This window comes from Phocoena sinus, chromosome X (assembly GCF_008692025.1).
Source record: "Phocoena sinus isolate mPhoSin1 chromosome X, mPhoSin1.pri, whole genome shotgun sequence".
NCBI lineage: Eukaryota > Metazoa > Chordata > Mammalia > Artiodactyla > Phocoenidae > Phocoena > Phocoena sinus.
Genome location: NC_045784.1, coordinates 88193126 through 88217717, shown reverse-complemented (window position 1 = coordinate 88217717; position 24592 = coordinate 88193126). Strand labels below are relative to the sequence as shown.

The window sequence follows — 24592 nt, the reverse complement described above, 5'->3', positions numbered from 1 at the left end:
ACTGGAGACAAAGACCCAATGTATATTTTTATTATACCATACAATACAACCTCCACTGTTTTCAGGAGCTCCTTTAGGCTTGATCTTCTTCACACTGTTAAACGAAGTCATTTCCTTTGGGATGAGATTTAGAGCTCTCTGTTTTACAGTCTGCTTCTCCCTCCAGGTAAAATATCTGAGCCATGCCTCTGGAGTTTGCAGTATTTATTTTATATTATTGTAACAGGGAAGAACAAAATCTGACGCCATGTTGGATCTGTTTCTTTTACTTTGACCTTAGCTTTCCATTGCTTTTGTTCTGTCTATAGCTATAGGCATACATGATGGCCTGCCTCGGGGAACCCTGCCCCTCTGCCTGAATGTTAAACTAAAGTACCTTTGTTCAGCTTACAGGGAAACAGCCTAACCCTGCCCACCTGTGAATGGCTGCAGAAAAGAACAAACTAACACATCCCCTCCCTGAGACTGGCCAAAACCAGGAAATATTTTGCAAGACTTATGGCCTTTTTACTTTACTTCCTCACCTCCTCCCCATCTCTGTTCTATAAAAGAAACTAGCATCCAAACCCCGATAAGGACACCAGTCCACCGTCTTCTTGGATACCTAGCTTTCCAAATAAAGTCATATTCGTTGCCTCAACACCTAGTCTCCCGATTTATTGGCCTGTCATGTGGCGAGCAAACCGAGCTTGGACTCAGTAACATTATCACATGGTATCTTCAAATAATATTATATGACTTTGTGGATAATGGAAGAACTTTACACCTGTGTATCCCCCTTCTGATCCTTTTTTCTATTGTTGTCTTACATTTTACTTCTACATGTGTTATAAACCCACAGTGCATTACTATATTTATTATATAATAATTTCTCTTCAACAGTGTTATTGAGTTATAATTTATATTCCATAAAATTCACCCATGTACAGTGTACAAATCAATGGTTTTTAGTATATCCATAGGGTTGGGCAACCATCACACAATCTAATTTTAGAACATTTTTCATAATCCCGAAAAGAAACCTGGTATCCATTACCAATCATACCCACCCTGCTGCCAGCCCCAAGCAACCACTAATCAAATTTCTGTCTCTATAGCTTTCCTGATATGACAATATCTTATAAATTAAGTAATAAAATATGGAGTCTTTTGTGACTTCTTTCACTTAGCATATTGCTTTCAAGGTTCATCCATGTTCTAGCATATATCAGTACTTCTTCCTTTTTATTGCCAAATATATTCTATTATGTGATATACCACATATTATTTATTTGGTTGATAGATATTTGGGGTTTTCTTCCACTTCTTTATTGGCTATTATAAACAATGCTGCTATGACATTTTCCCTCAGGTATATACCAAGGAATGGAATTGCTGGGTCATATGAGAAGTCTATGTTTAACATTTTGAAGTACTGCCAATCTATTTTCCAAGTTGGGTTCAACATTTTAGATTCCCACCAGTAATGTTTGAGGGCTCCAGTTTCTCATTATCCTCACCAAAACGTGTTATTTTCCATTCTTTTCATTTTAACCATCATACTGTATATGAAAAGTTTTCTCCTTTTGGTTCTGATTTGCATTTCCCCAACAACTAATGATGTTGAGCTTCTTTTCATGTGTCTATTGGTTATCTATATGTCTTTCATAAATACCTATTTAAATCATTTGCCCATTTTTAATTGGGCTATTTGTCTTTTTATAGTTGAATTTCCAGAGTTGTTTATATATTCTGGAAATTAGTTCCTTATTGAATAAACGATTCACAAGTATTTTTTCCCACTCTGTGGGTTGTCTTTTCACTTTCTTTTCTTTCTTTCTTTCTTTATTTTGGCTGTGTTGGGTCTTTATTGCTGCGGGCGGGCTTTCTCTAGTTGCAGCAAGTGGGGGCTACTCTTCATTGCAGTGTGCGGGCTTCTCATTGCGGTGGCTTCTCTTGTTGTGGAGCACAGGTTCTAGGCACATGGGCTTCAGTAGTTGCAGCACACAGGCTCAGTAGTTGTGGCGCACAGGCTTAGTTGCTCTGCGGCATGTGGGATCTTCCTGGACAAAGAATTGAACCCATGTCTCCTGCACTGGCAGGCAGATTCCTAACCACTGTGCCACCAGTGGTATCATTTGATGCACAAAATTTTTTATTTTGATAACTTCTAATATATCTTACCTTTTGTCACACATGCTTTTGTTGTCATATCTAAGAAAACATTGTGAAACCTAAGGTCAGGAAGATTTACTCCTATGTTTTCTTCTAAGAGTTTTTATAATTTTAGCTCTTGCATTAATACTTATAATCCATGTTGAGCTAATTTTGGTGTATGGTATGATGTAGTGGTCTAAATGAAATCTTTGGCATCTGGATATCCAATTGTTCTGTCACTATTAGTTTTAAAACAACTCTTTCCCCCTTTGAATTGTCTTGTTACATTTGTCAAAAATTCATTGACCCTAAATGTGAGGGTTTACTTTTGGACTCTTAATTCTTTTCCATTGATCTATATATCTATCCTTATGGCAGTACCACCCTGTCTTTTTTAATTTATTTTTTATTGAAGTATAGTTGAATTACAATGTTGTGTTAATTACTGCTGTACAGCACAGTGACTGAGTTATACATATATAAATATATTCTTTTTCATATTCTTTTCCGTTATGGTTTATCACAGGATACTGAATATAGTTCCCTCTGCTATACAGTAAGACCTTGTTGTTTATCCATTCTATATATACCAGTTTACATCTGCTAATCCCAAACTCCCAATCCAACCCTCTCCCACCCCCCTCCCCATTGGCAACCACCAGTCTATTCTCTATGTCCCTGATTCTATTTCTTTTTCACAGGTAGGTTCATTTGTGTCATATTTTAGATTCCACATATAAGTGGTATCATATGGTATTTGTCTTTCTCTTTCTGACTTACTTTGCTTAGTATGATAATCTCTAGTTGTATCCATGTTGCTGCAAATGGCATTATTTCATTCCTTTTTATGGTCGAGTAGTATTCCATTGTATATATGTGCCACATCTTCTTTATCCATTCATCTGTCAGTGGACATTTAGGTTGTTTCCATGTCTTGGCTATTGTGATTAGTGCTGCTATGAACATAGGGGTGCATGTATCTTTTTGAATTATAGTTTTGTTTCCAATGTCTTGATCTTTTACCATATCTGTAAGCATTTTTGAGATGAATAGAGCAGGTTTAGGATTTGGTAAAAAGGATAGGTGAACTTTAAATTGCTTCTAGAGTCACATTTCTGTTCTCTGAAAGACTCAATCTGTAAGACAAGTACAGTTGTTATTAATTCGTCAGAGAATTGGGTTGAAACCTGAGTGATATCAAGAGGCTAACCCACCAATCCAACTACAATACAATTTGCTTCTTTATATCAGGGAGAAGATATCCAACTAAGACGGAAATCAAAAGAGTCCTATGTCCTAGATTTAGAGCTGTGTATCTTTGGAATGTTTTTTTTTTAATAAATAAATTTATTTATTTATTTATATTTTGTTTTTGGCTGCACTGGGTCTTTGCTGCTGTGCATGGGCTTTCTCTAGTTGTGGCGAGCGGGGGCTACTCTTCGTTGCAGTACGTGGGCTTCTCATTGCAGTGGCTTCTCTTGTTGTGGAGCACAGGCTCTAGGTGCATGGGCTTCAGTAGTTGTGGCACATGGGCTTAGTTGCTGCACTGCATGTGGGATCTTCCTGGACAACCAGGGCTCGAACCCACATGTCCCCTGCATTGGCAGGAGGATTCTTTTATTTATTTATTTATTTTTGGCTGCATTGTGTCTTCGGTGCTGCACACAGGCTTTCTGTAGTTGCGGCGAGCAGGGGCTACTCTTTGTTGCAGTACGCAGGCTTCTCATTGTGGTGGCTTCTCTTGTTGCGAAGCATGGGCTCTAGGCATGCGGGCTTCAGTAGTTGCAGCACTCAGGCTCATTAGTTGTTGTTTGCAGGCTCTAGAGCGCAGGCTCAGCCGTTGTGGCGCATGGGCTTAGTTGCTCTGCAGAATGGGGGATCTTCCCAGACCAGGGCTCGAACCCGTGTCCCCTACATTGGTGGGTGGAAGGGAAGTCCTGGTGTTTTAATAAATCTTTTACTAAATCTGTCTGTTTTAGTAAATCTTTCCACAAAGACTTCAGAATGTTTCATTTTGTTTTTTCCACTCTGGGTACATAGTTCCATTTTAGCTTAGGGGAGAAGGCCTAAAAATGTTCCTGTCAGGCTGTGAATATCAGCTTCCAATTTGGCAAACTTCTGACCAGAGTTCCTTTTAAAGAAAAATTTTCTCAAATATCTTGTAAGGTTTTTAGAAACAGTAAATATTCCTGGCAGTATTGAACTCTTTTTAAATTTATTTTTTCCTTATACCTTTAAGCCAAGTGTATTCCTATCTAGTTACTTCCAACCAAAATCAGTAAGCCTTTTATGGCTTAACTGTGAACACATGAAGCTTCCCCAAAGATGGTGAAAAGATATAGTTCTCCCATGGTCCAGGCCCACTTGCAAAGATAACCAAAAGAAAGAAAGACTTGGACAAGTCCCCTGAGAGCTGGCAACAGTCAGTAGGACACTAGCCATAAATAGAGTGCAACCCACATTTCTGTCTGGTCATATTCTTTGGGGCCCAAACCTGACGGTTGAGCTGCCTGTACATGTAAGCAATGACTTGTGTACTCTAACAGGAAGAAAGCCAAGCCAAGTCCTCAGTACACAAAATGAGAGACAGACAGGAAAGTAATAGTTGTTCCTGGGATGGAAAGGATTGATAACAAATGGGTACCCCAAAACCAAACTCACAGGAGTCCAAATTTAGAAAAAAAGGGACACCATGAAATTTTACCTTCCTCTCTTACCTGGACACTACAGACTGAGATCCAGGAGAGCTGACTTTGGTCAGAATTCTTACCTTTCACTGGCTTCTGTCAGTTTTCCTGCGGTCCCATCTATAGGCTCCAGAGCAAGTGAGGTGTCCCAGAGGGTCCCATCTATGTTATCAGAAATTGTAGGGGAGGAAAAATAATTTTCTCTCTACTCTTCTGAGTACTTGGCTGAGAATCCTTTTTCTTTAGGGCACCTTGTAAATGGATGAGCTCATCTAGGTTAAAAGTTTCTCACTGTGGCCACTGTAATTAAAGATTATCTTTGGTAATGTTAAACCATTTTTTCAGACAAACACAGGTTCTCGGCCCATAATTTTTATACATATAGTTAGCTGGAATCCCAGATGGAGTAGTCCTTTACTCCTTGGACTCGAATGAACCAATTTTTTCTTTTTTCCTCTTAAAACAAAATTTATTTACCTGAGGCCTCACACTGGTGCAGTCTAGTTTAAGTCAGACCAGTCCAACTGCAGACCCAGTCTGGAAAAATAAATGCTCAAGTAAAGTCAGATCCTCATGATGCAAAAGCTGTAGAGCTTGGATATCCATGAGGGACTTCTTCACGACCTCCAGACACAGAAAGAAAGCAATGAGCACAATGGGATCAGCAGGTATCTACTCTTGCTCATTTCTCCTTAGGGCCATTGGCGATCTATTTTGGATCCCACTTCTGACACCAGGACAATTAAAAGATCTGAAGAATATTAAAAATTTTAAGAGTTTATCTGAGCAAACATTGATTCAAATTGGGCTATAAACAACCAGAAGTTGTTAAAAGCACTCCACCAACAGGACCTAGGGGCAAGGATTTTATAGAGAAGACACAGAAGCAAAGCAAAAAAGTTACCTGATTTGCTATAGCTTAAGTGGTTTCATTACTTGGGAAAGCCTAGTTGGCTGCTTGTGATTAGTTCTTATTTTATTTTAATTTTTGAATTTTATTTTATTTATTTTTTTACACAGCAGGTTCTTATTAGTCATCAGTTTTATACACATCAGTGTATACATGTCAATCCCAATCGCCTAATTCATCACACCACCACCACCACCACCCCGCCGCTTCCCGCTTGGTGTCCATATGTTTGTTCTCTACATCTGTGTTCTTCTTAACCTTGAGAAACTTATAGAAACTGACTCTGCCTTAGGTTTTTATTTGCTTACATAGACTACCAAATCATTAGAGCCACCTCAGCTTAATGGTCTTGTTTCATTACCATAACAGTATAGATGAGGAAAACTTCCCAATTGATTCTATGAAAGCAGTATCACTCTGATATCATAACAAGACTAGGTACAACAACAACAAAAATACAGACCAATATTTTTTCATGAATATAAATGCAATCCTCAATAAATTACCATCAAGTTGAATCCAGCAATATATAAAAAGGATTATACACAATGACCAAGTAGAATTTATCCCATGAATGCAAGTTTGGTATAACACAAAATCAGTCAATATAAACAACCATGTTAACATAATGAAGGCCCCAAACCACATGAGCATCTCAACAGATACAGAAAAAACATTTGACAAGAATCAGCACTTTTTCATGATAAAAATATTCAACAAACTAGGAATACAAGGAACTTCCTCAACTTGATAGAGGAAACCTACAAAAACATGCAACTGACATCATACATAAGGGTGAAACACTAAAAAATTTCCTTCTAGGGCTTCCCTGGTGGCACAGTGGTTGAGAGTCCGCCTGCCGATGCAGGGGACACGGGTTCGTGCCCCAGTCTGGGAGGATCCCACATGCCGCGGAGCGGCTGGGCCCGTGAGCCGTGGCCGCTGAGCCTGTGCGTCTGGAGCCTGTGCTCCGCAACGGGAGAGGCCACACAGTGAGAGGCCCACATACCTCAAAAAAAATTTCCTTCTAAGAACTGAAACAAGACAAGGATGTCTTCTATTGCCATTTCTAGAGGTTGTACTAGAGGTTCTGGCCAAGGTAATTAGGCAAAAATAAATAAATAAATAGGCATCCAGATAACGAAGAAGTAAAATGATCTCAATTTGAAGATAACATAACCTTGTACATAGCAAATCCTAAGGAATCCATTATAAAACTATGAGAACTAATACATGAGTGGAATATTGTGGCAGGATACAGTATCAATATACAAAAATCAATTGTATTTCTTTATAATAGAAATTAACAATCTGAAAATGAACTGAAGAAAATGATTCCATTTATGATGACATCAAAAAGAAAAATATTTTTAGGGATATGTTTAACAAAAGAAAGTCCAGGCTTATAAATTGAAAATACAGAATGTTGTTGAAAAAAAATTAAAGAAGACCTAAATAAATGGAAATAAATCCCATGTTCATGGATTGAAAGACAGTATTGTTCTAATGGTAATATTACCTAATTGATGTACAGATTCAACGCAATCCCTATTAAAATCACATCTGGCTTTTATGTAGAAAATGACAAGGTGATTTCAAAATCAAAGGATCCAGAATAGAGAAAACAATCTTAGTATAGAAAGAATAAAATAGGATATCCTGTACTTCTTAATTTCAAAACTTACTACAAAACGACAGTAATCAAGGCAGGGTGGTACAGCAACTAGAGATTATCATACTAAGTGAAGTAAGTCAGAAAGAGAAAGACAAATACCATGTGATATCACTTATATGTGGAATCTAAAATATGACACAAATGAACCTATCTATGAAAAAGAAACAGAATCAAGGACATAGAGAATAGACTGGTGGTTGCCAAGGGGGAGGGGGGTGGGAGAGGGTTGGATTGGGAATTTGGGATTAGCAGATACAAACTGGTATATATAGAATGGATAAACAACAAGGTCTTACTGTATAGCAGAGGGAACTATATTCAGTATCCTGTGATAAACCATAATGGAAAAGAATATGAAAAAGAATGTATATATATGTATAACTGAGTCACTGCTGTACAGCAGTCATTAACACATTGTAACTCAACTATACTTCAATACAAAATAAATTTTAAAAATTTAGTTATAGAATTTCTATTTCATGTTTTTTATAATTTCTAGTTACCTGCTGAAATTTTCAATCATGTCTTTTATCTCCTATTTAGTAAGAAAAATCATTATTATTATTATTATTATTTAATTTTTTTGTTTGGCTGTTCCGCAGAGCATGTGGGATCTTAGTTCCCCAACCAGGGATGGAAACTGCACCCCCTGCAGTGGAAGTGTTGAGTGTTAACCTCTGGACTGCCAGGGAAGTCCCAGAAAATTTATTTTTAAATTGAGTCTTATAATTCCAGTGTCTGGAACTCCTATAGATCTGTATTTGTTGTGTGTTGTTTCTGCTGAGTTTTTTTTTTTTCATGTTGTTTGGGCTCATTTTGTACCTGTCTACCTTTTACTGTGTAGACAGACTGTTGATCAAATTGACTGTAGACTTAGGATGATGTAAACTTGTTGCAGAGAAAATTTACTCTTGTTTATGCCAGGTGCCTGTAATCATGGAATTCAGAATCCCCTGAATCTTAATATAAGAATTTGGATAATTAAAAGTTGAGCTGTTGAGCTGTTGATCCAGTTTAAAAAAAAAAAAAGGATTCTCTCAGAAATATAGAAACTAGCCCAAAAGTTTTTCAAGTTCATGTGGTCTAGGATAATCTTTGGTAAATAAAAGCTAGTTTAACTTTGTTGGTTTAATTAAAACAGGCATGTCTTCAGAGTTATCAGCCTTAAATATAATGCAGACATACAGCTTTTATTCTAGCCAGGTTTACTAAAAGTCATGTTATTTCTGTTACAGGATTTGTTAGCAAGAAAAATAACTTAAGTTGATGGTTAGCTGTTTAATGCCTCATGAAATTTTCATGAGTAACCTAAACAGATGAATTACATAGCTGTAATTAAAAGTTTATATGTGAATTTTTCAACAGTAATTATATTTTATGGTATGTCTACTTAAAAATAGTTTCAAAAATCTTTTTGATAACTTGAAACCTTTAAGTTACACTAACTAATGATGGATATGCATTGAATATCTAGATCATTTTCAAATAAAATAAAATACTGAAACTACTGAGCATAGGTTTATCTACTTTGGCATCTTTTTATAAAGAAACTGAAGATATTTCTATCTATCAGCAAACATGTGTTGTGCCATACTGGAAATTTTACTATCAGGAAGGATATACTTTTAGAAATTATGAAGTATATTTTTAACTTTACCGATCTGTAGAATGGTTGTGTAACAGGCAGTCCACAATTGCTTACTTTTTAGTTTCACTAGAAATTAAGGTTTCTAAGGGTTAAGAAAGCTAATCAATATATGTAATTAAAAATACTAGAAATAATAAGGGTGAAAGGAAACAACTGTGTATGAAAAGTAGGTAAGGAAAATAGGATGTGTGTTTTGGATAAGAAGAGGTATGAAAGACATGTTTTTGTTAAGGGAAAAAGAGTAATTTTGTTCTAAAGTAGAATTACTGGGTGTTCCAGAAAGAGAAAGAGGAAAATACAGGGAAGAAAACCTGAGTGGGTAGAACGTTTGAGGAAAAGGAATCTTGGGAAAGGAATTTTATGTGTGGTCAAGCTGTCTAAGATTAGAATGAATTTATTTGTAAATTTTTAAAGAATGAGCCTTAATATCAAAAGTACACTTGTGCAGGGACTTCCCTGGAGGTCCAGTGGTTAAGACTCCGCACTTCCACTGCAGGGGGCACAGGTTCGATCCCTGGTTGGAGAATTAAGATCGCACATGCCACGCAGCACAGCCAAAAAAGAAAAAAAAAGGACACTGGTGCAAAATTAGAGTTTGGTTTTTTCTCTGTTAAAAAGAAAAAAGTGTTTGGACTATTGGTCTTCTCTTGATAAGAGATTGTGAAATGCTTCTCTTTACCTTTTGGGTAATCTGCCTGGAAAGCAACGATTTTGTCTTACCAAAATAATTTTTTGTGTTTCATATTATCTTTATCAGGTCTTTGATTACATGGGAGAATTGAGTCTTCTCAATGTGAAAAGAGCTATATTTTTTCACAGTTTTGTAACCTTCTGTATTTACCTTAAAAATATTTTATTGTCACTTTGGTTAAATGGTTAAATAGATAATTAAGTATTGTTTTATATTGATCTGTGATACTGTTTAATCAAATGTTCAAACTTTTGGAATTTTTGACAACTTCCCAAAATCAGATTCTAAATGGAGTCTTTTTGACCTCAAACTATTTTTGAGATTTCCCAGTGGGTACTTAGAAAATCTAAAAAACATAGTCTCTCACCTTATAAAAGAGATATTAAAACAATTAGGTTTATTTGGTATGTTAAATTACATGGAAAACATTGTCAAATAAGTATTAAGCCATCTTAGATTATATATGTATGGTTATATGTTATTAGTATAGATATTCCAGACTTGTTTGAAGTTCACAGAAATTTGTCAATACCCTCATTGTCCCGTTATTATCTTAAATTGTCATATGGCACAGATTCATGTCATATGCTAATCCAGGATTACCCTTTTTTCCCTAATTTTTTAATGATATCTTAAATTTTATTGTCCACATGTAAATGTTTTATCATTAGCATTTGCCTTTTCCCCTTTCTTAGTAGGAGAAACCTCTAGAGCCTATTAAGTAGATAGTGGCAGAAAGTTAATTTCAAAAATCTTTAAACCACTTCAGAATTAATAAGCAATAATATTTTACTCTGAACCTACCAACTATTCCATATTTTTCCTTTTTTTTTTTTTTTTTTTTTGCAGTACGCGGGCCTCTCACGGTTGCGGCCTGTCCTGCTGCAGAGCACAGGCTCCGGACGCGCAGGCCCAGCGGCCGTGGCTCACGGGCCCAGCCGATCCGCGGCATGCGGGATCCTCCCAGACTGGGGCATGAACCCACGTCCCCTGCATCGACAGGCGGACTCCCAACCACTGCGCCACCAGGGAAGCCCTATTTTTCCTATTTTTAAATGAAGTTTTTATTTTTTATTTTTCTGGCCACACCACATGGCTTATGGGATTTTAGTTCCCCTGACCAGGGATCAAACCTGGGCCCTTGGCAGTGAGAACGCAGAGTTCTAACCACTAGACCGCCAGGGAATTCGCTAAATGAAGTTTTTATAATTTTGGGTTTCACATTTTGTTCTGTAAGCCATTTTGAATTCATGTTTTGTATTTGGTGTGAGGTAAGGGTACTTTTTTTGTATATTGATGTCTGCTGTAGACTGAATGTTTGTGTAACCCTGAAATTCATCCAATTGGATGGTATTTGGAATTACCAAATAATTGGATGGTAATTGGCAATTAGGCCATGAAGGTGGAGCCCTCATGAATGGGATTAGTTTCATTATAAAAGAGGCCCAGAGAGCCTCCTTGCCCCTTCTGCCATGTGAAGACATCTGGTTATGAACCAGGAATCTGACCCTCACTAGACACCAGATCTGTCAGCATCCTGATCGTGGGCTTCCCAGACTCCAGAACTATGAGAAATTCCAGTCTGTGGTATTTTTGTTATAGCAGCCCAAACTGGCCAAGACAACATTCAATTGTTCCAGCATCATCTCTTGAAAAGTCTCCACTGAATTCCTTTGGGTCCTTTTTAAAAAATGAATTGACCATATATATGTGGGTCTACTTTTGGACTGTGTTTTATTCCATCAATCTATATGTTTGTCCTTACGCAAATACTACATAGTCTTGATTAATGTAGATTTATAGTTAGCCCTGAAATCAGGTAGTGAGTCCTCTAACTTTGTTCCTTTGCTTTTCCATAGAACCTTTAGAATCGCAGTTTGCTGAGATTTCTATTGGGATGGCATTGAATTTATAGATCACTTTTGGAGAGAATTACCATATTAACACATTGAGTCTTCTGATCCATGAACAGTGTATCTTTTTTAACTCAGGGCTCCTGATTCAATCATAATTTATTAAGTATATGTGTCAAGTACAGTGTAAGGGATGTTAGGATGAATAAAAAAGTCTTTGGGGGCTTCCCTGGTGGCGCAGTGGTTGAGAGTCTGCCTGCCGATGCAGGGGACATGGGTTCGTGCCCCAGTCCGGGAGGATCCCACATGCCACGGAGCGGCTGGGCCCGTGGGCCGTGGCTGCTGAGCCTGCGCGTCCGGAGCCTGTGCTCCGCAAACGGGAGAGGCCACAACAGTGAGAGGCCCACATACCGCAAAAAAAAAAAAAAAAAGTCTTTGGAAAAAGCAACATAGTAGTGGGTTAAATAAAAATGCCTAACACTGAGAGTTTTTAATATTTTTAAGAGCACTGTTACACTTCTCAGTTGGAATTGGTTTGGAATGGGAAGGGATATTTTCAGCTTGAAACTCACTTGTGTAACCCTCTCTGATTACAAGTCCTTTGATTTTGTGTAGGAAGCCAACCAGGAGACTTTTTAGAGCGAAAACTCACACTACGGTATGTAAATTTACATGTGGCTTCCCTGAGGTACTGTGGTGTGTAGTTCAAATAATCATCCACTGTCTCGTCCACAGATCTGTCTCAGGATACAACCCCTGGTGGACCCAAAATATATGAGTCAAGAGATAAGAAACTACTGTAAGCAAATATAAAATGAACTAAAAATATTAATGACTACTTTAAGAACTATGCAATATAGTGGAGCCCAAACAGCCCTGGGGCACTACCACCAGGGTAGGTACAACTCTGAAGTTGGAAGAGGGGGTTAACCTACATTCCTATAGGAGTCAAATAGGGGCTTTGGCCCTTTGGGAACTATAGGGAATCAGAGGGGCTTTGTCACCATGAGGACTCCATCATATCAGTAGCTATCAGCAGAGGGTACAGGGCACAACAGGAGTGCCCAACAGATATGGTAGTATCCAGAGAAGAGTGGCAGTCTCTTCTCAGCTACTTGGACTTGTTCCTGGGCATAGATGAGACCTACTCTCAGCCCTCCCCTGAGTGTCTGACAAGGTCCAGGGTCCTACTGCTACAAAGGAGCCCACCCAACACAGGCAAGTTTTACTCCCATTTCACAGATGACAAGACTGACCTTTAGAGCACTGGATCTGTTACAACTGTCAGGTTGATTCCTCTAGCTGAGTCCCAGAGGCAATGTTTTACTTATCATTTTACATTCTGACAACAGGAATTTTAAGTGTCTTCATTGCTCTCATAAGCTCACTGAACATTTCAATTATCATGTGTTGTTTTCTAGATTTTTATTATTATTATATTATTATTATGACAAACATAATCCATATCATTTAAGAAAAAGTGGAGATGAGTGAGCAAAGAAAAAAAGAATCATACATGTTGGGAGCCAAAGGACGGTAGAGGACCCAGGAGAAGGTGTAGCAGTGCCCACTGACATGGTTACAACTAGGCAAAGACAGGGGATGGGCACACCTTCAGGCGAATGGCATGGAGGTACCATCAGGCGATTGGATTCATTTTTGAGTGCAGGTGAGACCTATTTTCTGGCTACCATGCAGGAAAAAACCATTGCCTCCTTTTTAGTGCAAACATTTTCAGAGTTTTCTCTGTGCACAAATGTATTGTGCAAATGTTTATATTTTTACAAAATTGGGCTGATACTATATATTCGGTTCTGAAAACTGTTTTTTCTTTATTGTTGTTTTACAGTGTACCATGAACATCTCCTCCATGCACGTGGGTGAAAATCCCCTACTGAAACACAGAGAGCACTGTAGTTGGATCAAAAGGCTGCTGGTAATGAGAGTGACACCTAAAGCAAAGAATCAGCTTAAGGTTAAAGCACATAGCCTGGCAAATGCCTGCCAGGGAAAGCAGGGTCAGCGATATTCTCATCAGAGGAGTCAGAATTGAAGGCCAAAGGCATTAAAGATATGGGATATCATGTAAGCGCCTCTGGCCCCTACCTCCGCCCCTCATTCCCCTGACACCCCGTTGGCCCCTTGGGGTGAATGGATCCTGTACATCTCTTTGCATCCAATGAAAGTCACCCATTTTCTGTCTTTTCCTTAGCTCTTCTTGAGCCCTTGACATATCTGCACATTCTGTCATCATCTCCTCACTGCCCAGATGCCTTTCCTGTAAGTTGTTCTGATAGTCCTTGGGGGAATCGTCCGTCCCCCTGTCCGTTTTTCTTTTTGCTTTCCGGGGCACATAGTCTTCAGCAGTGCACTTTTCGGCAGCCCGCGGCTGACTCTCTGGCTTTGCCTGGGATTCCAGCTTGCCCTCACCGTGTGGTTTTCCCTCAGCTTCGGACTTGTCCTGCTTTTCTCTCTTCCTCTCATCTTCTGGTTGTCCCTGGTCTTCTGGCCGTCCCTCATTCTGGAGCTCTCCCTCGTGTTCTGACTTCCCCTCCACTTCTGGCTTTTCTTCCTCATATGACTTTCCTTGATTTTCAGGCTTTACTTCATTTTCTGGCTTTCCTTCGCTTTCCAGCTTTCCTTCATTTTCATTGCAGAGTTTTTCCATGTTGAGATGTCCCCTCGTTTTCCTGTCCTGGGGGATGGGATACGGTGGGGTGGGGGGAGAGAGACAAGAGGAAACAAGGGAGACTGAGGCCTTGGGGATGGAATGCAGGTCCGGATAGTACTGGCATCTCACCCTTGTCAGCGTTCCCCTGACCTGGCCCAGCCTAGTGTGCCTTCTGGCCACCCTTTACCCCACCATTCCTCCTGAACTGAGAGCCAACCATTTCCCTGGCAGGCCCTGCCACCTTGTACCATCCTTCAGCGTGGCAGAAATTGTGTATATTATATATGGGGGGGGATGGGCAGTGGGGCCCTCAAATTCTGCCCAAGCTGTGCCCTCCACACCCGGCCCCCAGCTCTGTGCCTGTCCAGTGCCTCTCCCTCCTTCCGCTGACCTGCAGGGATTCTGGAAAGGTTCCTCCTCCTTTTCTAGCCTTGCAGAGTGCTGAGAACAGACACGCAGACCTGCAGACAGGAGACAAAGAGGGGCTGCACGGTCAGTGGACTGAAGTCCCTTTCCTGAATTTGGGCCCTCCTCATCCAACGTTGCCTCCCCCACCTCCCCTGCATCCAAGCCGCCATTACTTTTCAGGCCTCAGGCACCAGACCAGGATGCTTTCCAAACTATTTTGGATCTCTGGGTCTTCCTCCCGTGCAAGCAACCTGCCCCACCCCCAACCCTTTACGCTGAGGTCAATATTTCCTCCTGGGTGGAGAGTGTGAAAGGGAGTTATTTTCAGAATTTGTCTACGTTTCACTGTCGCACTGCGGGGGCGGACTCCCCCCCCAATTTCAGGCTAGAAAATGGATGGAGGGCACAGAGGAGGGGCGTCGAAGAGGCGGCAGGGCCAGTTGCAGGGTCCTTCCTCCCCACCTGCCACGCCACGCCCCGTGCCCCTCCCCACCCATCTCGGGATCCCTTCCCCTCTCCCCGCTGCTCCCGGATCCTAGTCCCATCCGCTTCCATCCCGACCCCGGGCCGCCAGCAGCACCCACCTTCACACTGACCTGCAGCGCCCGGGTCGGGCCTGCGCCTCCTCTGGCTCGCCTAAGCCCGCTTGCCCCTCGCTCGCCACCCGGGCAGCTCCGGGAGCTGGTTCCGCGCGGGCGACAGGACCAGACCTCGGGGCTGTGGGGGTGGGACGCGGGGGCTGCTGCCCACGTTGGCGCCCTGCCGGTCACGTGAGCGCCGCGTCACCCGAGCCCGGTTTCCCCCCGCCCCGCCCCCTCACCTACATCCCGCAGGGACCGGACAGCTGCGGACGGGCTGCGGGGTGGTGTTTGTGGAAAAGGGGGAGTTACCAACAGAGCAGGTGAGGGGAGGCTTCCTGACTGCAGGTGCTTTACCTGGTGCCTCTCAGGTCCTCGCTCAGCATCCCTCTGAGATGCCCTTTATCCCCAGTTATGACAGCTGATCGCAGAGAAGGTACCCGACTTCTCCAGGAGCGCTCCACACGGAGCCCCACAACCCGTTTTCAAGACCAGCTCCGTCTGACTCCAGAGCCCTGGTAGTGGTGCCCGCCAGGTAGCTGCGCTGCCTCCTTGAGTAGCAGCTATGTCCAGAGCCTCTGCTCTCCTCAGCCCATGTGTCCTCGCTTCCCGGCTGATCTCTGTTAATTTCCCTCTAAACACAGATGATTTCCTAATCTACATATCCAGGTTATTCCCTCCCTTGAGTCTCAGACCCATTTTGCTTTCCCACCAGCAATATAGGAGAGTGCTTATTTCCCCACACCCTTTTCAACATAGTGTGTGACATACTTTTCACTAATATGATAGGTGAGAAGTATTATATCAATGGCATTTCTGTTTAACAACAGTTTAAATATCATTGTGAATTGTCTGTTCATGTCTTTTCCACATTTTTCTATTGGGTTGTTGGTCCTTCACACTTTTCAAGTGTTCTTTACACATTAACTATATTAGGCCTTTATCTGTTATATAAGTTGCAAATATTTACTTCCAGTTTGTTAGTTGCCTTTTGACTTTATGATGTATTTCTGCCATGCATTAAAAAAGTAGTCACATTTATTAGACTTTTCTTTTATTGCATCTAGATTTTGATTCATAGTTAAGAACTTTTCTCCTATATGAGGTGAAAGAAGAATTCACCATGTCTTCTTTTAATACTCATAAGGTTAGCTGTATTTGTCTTGAGGTCATCTGTGGTTAAGGAATAAAGGTTAAGGAATAAACCAGTGTCAAAGTGTGTTGAATATTCAGCAGACTCAAAGCACTAGAGTAACAAAAATCAAAGCCCAAGGCTTATTAAAAGGGGAGGGGTTTTTTAGGAACTTCAAATGTTTCACTTTAAGGGTAACTGTAAACTGAAAATAAACTAGCCCTTACAAAGTTTTTTCGCTTGGCTTTGCAACATCTAGGTGGACTAGTAAAGTTTAAGTTTTGAGTATAGATTGTGGTTTTAGACAGGAAGCATCCTTACAGACCTGACCAATGCAAACAAAATCTCTGGAGGAAGATTGCATCATCCTAGGCCTCAAATTATTTCAACAAACAGTTGTTTAAATACAATGCCCATACACAAAGATAAGCAGCAACACGAAGATAAAACCCATCATAGGTAAAAAGCACCAGAGAGAATAGACAACACAAACAGATCCATTAGCTTTGAATTATTTGAGTTATCAGGTACAGACTACTAAACCACAATGCTTACTGTATTCAGATAAATAAAATCCAATCTTGAAAATTTCAACAGGGAACAAGAAATCAGAAAAAGTAGGAAAAAAAACCCCTCCAAAACTAAAAAGTAACTAAGCTGAAATTAGAAACTCAGTGGATGCCCTTAACAGCATATTAGATGCAGCCCAAGAGAGAATTAAAGAACTAGAAATTCTATTCAGATGAAATTATCCATAAGGCTGCATGGGTAGTCAAAAAGACGGAAAATACAGACAGGAGGGTATGATAAGGTCTGATGCATGTTTAATTGGAGTTCCAGAAGGAAAAGAGAAATGGAATTGTTCAGAGGCAATCTAAAGAATTAATGGCTGAGGATTATTCAAAATTGATGAAAGACATTGATCCATAGGATCCAAGGAGTCCAACAAATCCCAAACAGCATAAATAAAAAGAAACCCACATATAGAATGCATAATAGTGAACTTACAGAGAATTCAAGACAAAGAATCAAAAAGGTAGCCAAAAAAAAATAGAGTATGCCTCAAAAGGAACAAAAGTTAGGCTAATTACTAGCTTTGCAACAGCAATGATGAAAGCATGAATATGGTGAAATGACATCTTTAGTATCTTGAAAGAAAATCAATGCCAACCAAGAAATTAATAACCAGCAAAAATACCCTTCAAAAATGAAGGTGAAATAAAAGCTTTACAAATAAACACAGAGAGAGTTTCCAGCAGCAGGCATAAACCAAAGTTAAGTACTGAATTCTACAGGGCATTTTTCAGATAACAGGAAAATGATCTCAGATGGAAGACTGGGGATGAAGAAAGGAATAAAAAGCAATTAAAAGGCTAAATATCTATATAAATTTAAATCAATATTATATAAAATAATATTATCTTGTTAATTTATATTGACAACATAAAAGTCAAGAGAGCTAGAGTAAAAGTATTTAAAGTTCGGGCATTATCTAGGGAGTGTGTAGAAGTATAAATTAATATTGGTCAAGACTTTAATAAGTCAAGACTGTATGCTATAATTGCCAGATAACTATTAAGGAAGAGTAAGAGTGTAAAACTAAGCTAATAGAGGGGTAAAAATAAGAAAATAACCAATCCTAAAGAAGAAAAAACTAACATAAATCAGGTGGGACATAGAGACAGAACTTGGTACAATGGTTATATCCAGTATTAATATCAGTAAGTATATTAAATGTAAATGGTGTACTTGAAACAATTAGAAAACAAGATTTTCAGACTGGAAAAAACCCAACTATGTACTATTTACAAAAGACTATCTGAAATATAAAGATACATAAGGACTGAAAGTAAAAGTACAGAAAAAAAAAACCCATGAAAACACTAACCAAAAGAAAGACATTATAGTTAAATTAATAACAAAATAGACTTTAAAGCAAAAAGCATTACAAGACATAAAGAGTGTCACCTCATGATATTTAAAATTTGTATGCATTTATTAAATTGACCTCAAAATAAATAAAAGTTGACAGAAATACAGGAGAATAAATAAATCCTCCATTTCAGTGTTAACACTCCTATCTCTCTGTGTAAATAAAGTGTTGAAAGAGAAAAACACTAACTTAAAATTCTATACCCAGTGAAACAATCCTTCAAATGTGGAGGAGAGGGCTTCCCTGGTGGCGCAGTGGTTGAGAGTCCACCTGCCGATGCAGGGGACACGGGTTCGTGCCCTGGTCCGGGAAGATCCCACATGCCGCGGAGCGGCTGGGCCCGTGAGCCATGGCCGCTGAGCCTGCGCGTCCGGAGCCTGTGCTCCTCAATGGGAGAGGCCACAACAGTGAGAGGCCCGCGTACCACAAAAAAAAAAAAAAAAAATGTGGAGGAGAAATAAAATACTTTCTCAGACAACAAAAAGTGATGGGATTCAGCATCAGCAAACCTTTCCTTCAGGAAATGTTAAAAGATTTTCTTCAGGCAGCAGAAAAATGATACAGGCCAACAACTCAGATCTACATAAAGGAAGAGCAATGGAAACGCAATAAATGAAAGTAAAATGATTTTTTTTCTCTCTCTTTTTTTTTTTTTTGTGGCACGCGGGCCTCTCACTGTTGTGGCCTCTCCCGTTGCGGAGCACAGGCTCCAGACGTGCAGGTTCAGCGGCCACGGCCCACGGGCCCAGCCGCTCCGCAGCATGTGGGATCTTCCCGGACCAGGGCACGAACCCGTGTCCCCTGCATCGGCAGGCGGACTCTCAACCACTGCGCCACCAGGGAAGCCCTTGTCTTATTCTTAATTGATATAAAAATAACTCTTTATCTAAAGTAATAATGTACTAAGTGACTGTAGCAAATGGATGAATGAAATGAATGAACATTCTGTAATAAGGTATCTGTACTACATATAAGTGAAGCAAAAGAGTGTTATTTGAAAGTGATCTTAGTTAAAAATGTAAACTCGAGGAAAATCATTGAAAATTCTTTTAAAGACATATAACTGATACACTAATAAGACAAGTGGAATCATGTAAAATACTCAATTAAAACTAGAGAAGGCAGGGGGGCTTCACTGGTGGTGTAATGGTTGAGAATCCGCCTACCAATTCAGGGGACACGGGTTTGAGCCCTGGTCCGGAAGATCCCACATGCCGCAGAGCAACTAAGCCCATGCGCCACAACTACTGTGCCTGACCTCTAGAGCCTGCAAGCCACAGCTATTGAAGCCCATGCACCTAGAGCTCGTGCTCCTCAACAAGAGAAGCCACCGCAATGAGAAGCCCATGCACTGCAATGAAGAGTAGCCCCGACTCACCGCAACTAGAGAAAGCCCACGTGCAGCAATGAAGACTCAATGCAGTCAAAGATAAAAATTTTAAAAAATGTATTAAAAAAAAAACTAGAGAAGGCAGAAGAAGCCTCTGGCAACAAATAGAAAACAGTTATAAACATGGTTGATATTAAATCCAAATATATCAAGAATCATTTTAAATGTGAATGGTCTAAATATACCAATTAAAGATAGAAATTATCAGCGTGTATTAAAAAAACCCAACTATATATTGTGTACAAGAAGCCCACTTTAAATTTAAAGAGTGAGAGGTTAAAAGTAAAGCAACAGAGAAAGATCTTCACTAATCAGAAGAAACCTGGACAAAAAAAGAAAGCTGGAGTAGTTACATACATTCAGACAAAGCAGAACAAGGAAAATTATCAGAAATCAGAAGAGGCACTACATAATGATAAAGGGATAAATTCTGAGAAAAACACATAATAATCCTAAACATGTATATGCACCTAACAAAAGTGTCGTAATATATGAGGCAAAAACTGATAGAACTGAAAGAAGAAACTGACAAATCCATTATTAGAGTTGAAGACTTCAATGCCGCCATCCAGTAATTGACAGATTAAGCAGGCAGAATATCAATAAGGATATAGTCGAACAGTATTATCAATCAACTTGATTTAATTGACATTTATAGAACATTCCATCCAACATCAGAACATATTTATTTTCAAGCTCATATAGAACATTCACCAAGAGAGTCCTATTCTAGGTCATAAAACACACCTTAACAAATTTAAAAGAATAGAAATCATAAAAGTATGCTCTCAGTAGAATTAAACTAGAAATCAATAGCAGGATAGATGGAAAACCCAAATATTTGGAAATTAAACAACACACTTCTAAATAACACATGAATCCAAGAAGAATTCTCAAGAAAAATGTAAAAATGCTTTGAACTAAATGAAAATACAACGTATCAAAATCTTTGGGATGAAGCAACAGTAGTGCTTAAAGGAAAATTTCTAGCTTAAATGCATATATGGAAAAGAAGAAGGTTCTAACATCAATAACCTACACTTTCTCTTCAGGAGGCTAAAGAAAGAAGAGTAATTTAAGCCTAGAGCAAACAGGAGAAAAGAAATATTAGAGACAAAATCAAGGAAAGTGAAAACAGGAAAACAACAGAGGAAATCAACAAAACCAAAAGCTGGTTCTTTGAAAAAATAAATAAAACTGTTAAATCTCTTACCAGGGTAACCAAGAAAAAAAGAAAGAAGGCTCATATTAAAATATCAGAAGTGAAAGTGGGGTTATCACTCCTAATTCCATGGACATTATCTTCTTAATGAAGGATACTATTAACAACTCTATGCCTACAAATTTGATAACTTAGATGAAATGGACTAATTACTCAAAAGGTACAAACTACTAAAACTCACACAAGGGGAAAAAGATAACCTGAATAGTTCTGTACCTACTAAAGAAATTGAATCAATAATTAATAACCTTCCAAAGATAGAAATCACTAGGACCAAATTCTACCAAACATTTAAGGATCACCAGTAAACATTTAGAAATTACCAGTGAATTTTACCAAACATTTAAGTTAGAAATAATACCAATTCTCCACAATCCCTTCCATAAAACTGAAGTAGAGAACACTTGACTCATTCTGTGAAACCAATTATTACCCTAATTCCAAAACCAGATAAAATATACTACAAGAAAGCAAAACTAAAGACCAATATTTCTAATGAACGCAGACAGAAAATCCTCAACAAAATATTATGAAATTGAATCCAATAATGTATAAAAAGTTAGGCACCAAACAAGTGAAATTTATTCTAGGTATTCAAGGCTGACTCAACATTTGAAAATCAATCAATATAATCCACCACATGTTAACAGACTAAAGAAGAAAAATCATATGAGCTTTATTATTTGATGCAGAAAAAGCATTGACAGAATCCAACACCAAATCATGATAAAAGCTCTCAAACTAGGATTAGAGGGGAACTTCCTCAACTTGATAAAGAATACAAGAAACTAACATTATACTTAGTGGTGAGAAAGTAGACACTTAACCCTAAGGTCAGGAACAGGCCAAGGGTGTCCTTTCTCATTGCTCCTATTAAACATCATACTGGAAGTCCTAGCTAGTGCAGTAAGACAAAAAAGGAAATAAAAAGTATATAGATTGGAATGGAGGAAATAAAACTATATTTGCAGATGACATGATGGTCTATGTAGAAAATGCCAAGGCATTGACAAACTCCTGGCCACAAGATCGCAGGATGTAAGTTAATATATAAAAGTTACTTGCTGGGACTTCCCTGGTGGCGCAGTGGTTGAGAGTCCACCTGCCGATGCAGGGGACACGGGTTCGTGCCCCGGCCCGGGAAGATCCCACATGCCGCGGAGCGGCTGGGCCCGTGAGCCATGGCCGCTGAGCCTGCGTGTCCGGAGCCTGTGCTCCGCAACGGGAGAGGCCACAACAGTGAAAGGCCCGTGTACAGCAAAAAAAAAAAAAAAGTTACTTGCTTTCCTATATACCAGTAATGAACAATTGGAATTTGATTATTTAAAAGTGCCATTTATAATAGCATTCCCACAACACAGGATGTGACAAAAGACTCTAAGTGTATCACAAATGCATGAAACAACTTCACTGAAAGGGATGGAAAAATTAGGCACTGGCATAGGTAACTTTGGAAATGAGTGGAGTCTGTAAGACTAAAGACAAAATTTTCTCTCTATATATTTTAAAATATATAAAGACACATATATATACACATACATACATATATATGGAGAGAGAGAGATGCATATATATGCATGGGTTATTATATACCCATATATCTTCTTTCTCTGTCTACCGAGAGGGCCTATAAACAATGATATCCCAATAGTAACGAGTACACCTAACACCCAAATCTTGGTTTTTAATACCATTCTCCAACCAAAGGTACCAGGGCTCCTTGGAGAAATGGCTGATTCTAGGACTTGGGCAGGAAATATGCAAGGTAAGACTAGAGCATCTTGTAGTGCCAGAAAGAGTTTTTTTAAAAAAGCACACACATACACAATGATGGAAGTATGTCAAATAGATCCAAGAGCCAACTGAAAGAGCTTCCAATGGCCAAAAGTGGAACAATTTGAGCAATGAAAGTATACAAAATAGTATTAGATTATAGTCCAAAGAATAAAATTAATGAGCCCATACTTATATAAATAAATTGAATACATTAATAAACGGGGGAGAAATCAAATATCCTATGCAGAATTCCAAATAAATGTTGGAGATACTCCATCCTCAAGGCGGTAACTTTGGAAATGAGGTAACTTTGAAATAACACCGCATTCTTTAAGTGTGGACTGTGCAGAGTGACTTTCTTCCAGAGTACAGTCTGGAAAGGGAGAAATAAAAGGGTAACTTTACCATGGAGAATCCTGACAAACACTACCTCAGCCAGGTGATCAACGTTAACATCAACAGGAATAATGTTGATAGCATATACCCTTTATATGATGCCACTTTACCTGTGTGATCTTCTTCCCAAAAGCACTTAACACTTGTCTAACCACAAGAAAAAAAATCAAGCAAACTGATATTGTGGTACATTATACAAAGTACCTGACCAGTACTTCTCAAGAATGTCAAGGCATAAGAAACAGGGCAAAAAAAAAAAAAAAAAGAAACAGGGCAAGTGTGAGAAACTGTCACAGCCAAGAGGAGCCTAAGGAGACATAATGACTAAATGTAAGGTGGTAACCTGGATAGGATCTTGGAACAGTAAAAGGACATTAGGGAAAAACTGAGGAAATATGAATAAAGTATGTACTTTGGTAAATAATAATGTATCAACATTGGTTCATCGTGACAAACACTTCAAACTAAAGTAAGCTGTTAATAATAGGCGATATTAGGTATGGGGTAAACGGAATCTATATATCTTTGCAATAATTCTGTAAATTTACAACTGTCCTAAAATAAAAGTTTATTTAAAGAAACACTATAAGCAAATAAAAGGCTAATGAAGAGCCAGAGGAAAAAAATCACATAGGTAGATGGGTCTGCTGAAATGATAAGCCAGGGCTTAACAGGAATTTCCTAGGGGACAGCTCCTTCTAAGAAAATGTCAGCAGACAAGAGATTAACAGGTGAGAATAGCACAGCATCTGGTCACTCAGATTTTTCTCCTGGCTCAATCTCCTGTATCTAAATCCAGTGGAGAGGGCTGTATGCAAAAACACACACAAACCAACAAAAAACTTGGAAAGGTGTGTTTTATAAGAACTTCATAAATATCAAGGCCCAAGCGACAATTGGGTGCTACCCACCGGAGTTAGGGAAACTCTACTGTAGGTAGAGAATTCTCCACCCTTCTGTTGTGACACTGTGTTGCTTTAGTCCATCATGATCTCCAGCACATCAGCAGCAGCGGGGCCTTAGGAGGGTACAGGACAAACTAGAAGAGGCACAGCACCCAAGAGTCATGGCATTACACAGGGGAGAGTGACACCCACCTCTCAGCTGTCTGGATTTATTTATGGACACATGTGAGAGCTCCCTCAGCCCTCTCCCAAACATTTCATGGGGTTCTGGTCCTGCTAGTGCAGGAGAGAGGGTAGGAGCCAGCCTAACACAGTTCACACACTCAACATCTCATCGGATATTCTCCACAGGCCAGGAAGGCAAGTTTTATCCCCAATTCACTGATGCTAAGACTCTCCCTTACAATAATGGAACTATAATAATTGCCAGGTTGATTCTTCCAGCTTTGAGTCCCAGAGGTAATGTGACTTTTACTTACCATTTCATGTCCTGACAACAGAAATTTTATGTGTCTCCACTGCCTTCGTAAGCCGAACAGTACTTTTGATTGCTTGGTATTGCTTTCCTATATTTTTTTATC

General features: G+C 39.3%; 1 protein-coding gene and 1 long non-coding RNA gene across 4 annotated transcripts in view; one reads left to right on the top strand and one right to left on the bottom strand.

Moving 5' to 3' along the window:
• The window catches only part of LOC116747617, a 34267-nt gene extending 16864 nt beyond the window's left edge, over nucleotides 1-17403 (top strand). Inside the window, exons 1-4 of one of the 3 annotated variants that reach the window (XR_004348086.1) lie at nucleotides 12216-12258; nucleotides 12336-12495; nucleotides 13450-13685; nucleotides 14701-17403. This is a non-coding gene — a long non-coding RNA (uncharacterized LOC116747617). Of the gene's footprint in view, nucleotides 1-12215; nucleotides 12259-12335; nucleotides 12496-13449; nucleotides 13686-14700 lie in introns of those variants that run through there. The other 2 variants (XR_004348085.1, XR_004348084.1) reach the window with 2 other exon arrangements.
• On the bottom strand, nucleotides 13716-24530 carry LOC116747615 (transcription elongation factor A protein-like 3). The gene is given in 4 exon segments (XM_032620025.1): nucleotides 13716-13745; nucleotides 13747-14295; nucleotides 14663-14732; nucleotides 24018-24530. Coding segments are annotated over 2 exon segments (552 nt in total). The 5' UTR covers nucleotides 14269-14295; nucleotides 14663-14732; nucleotides 24018-24530.
• Between the last annotated feature and the right edge of the window lie 62 nt (nucleotides 24531-24592).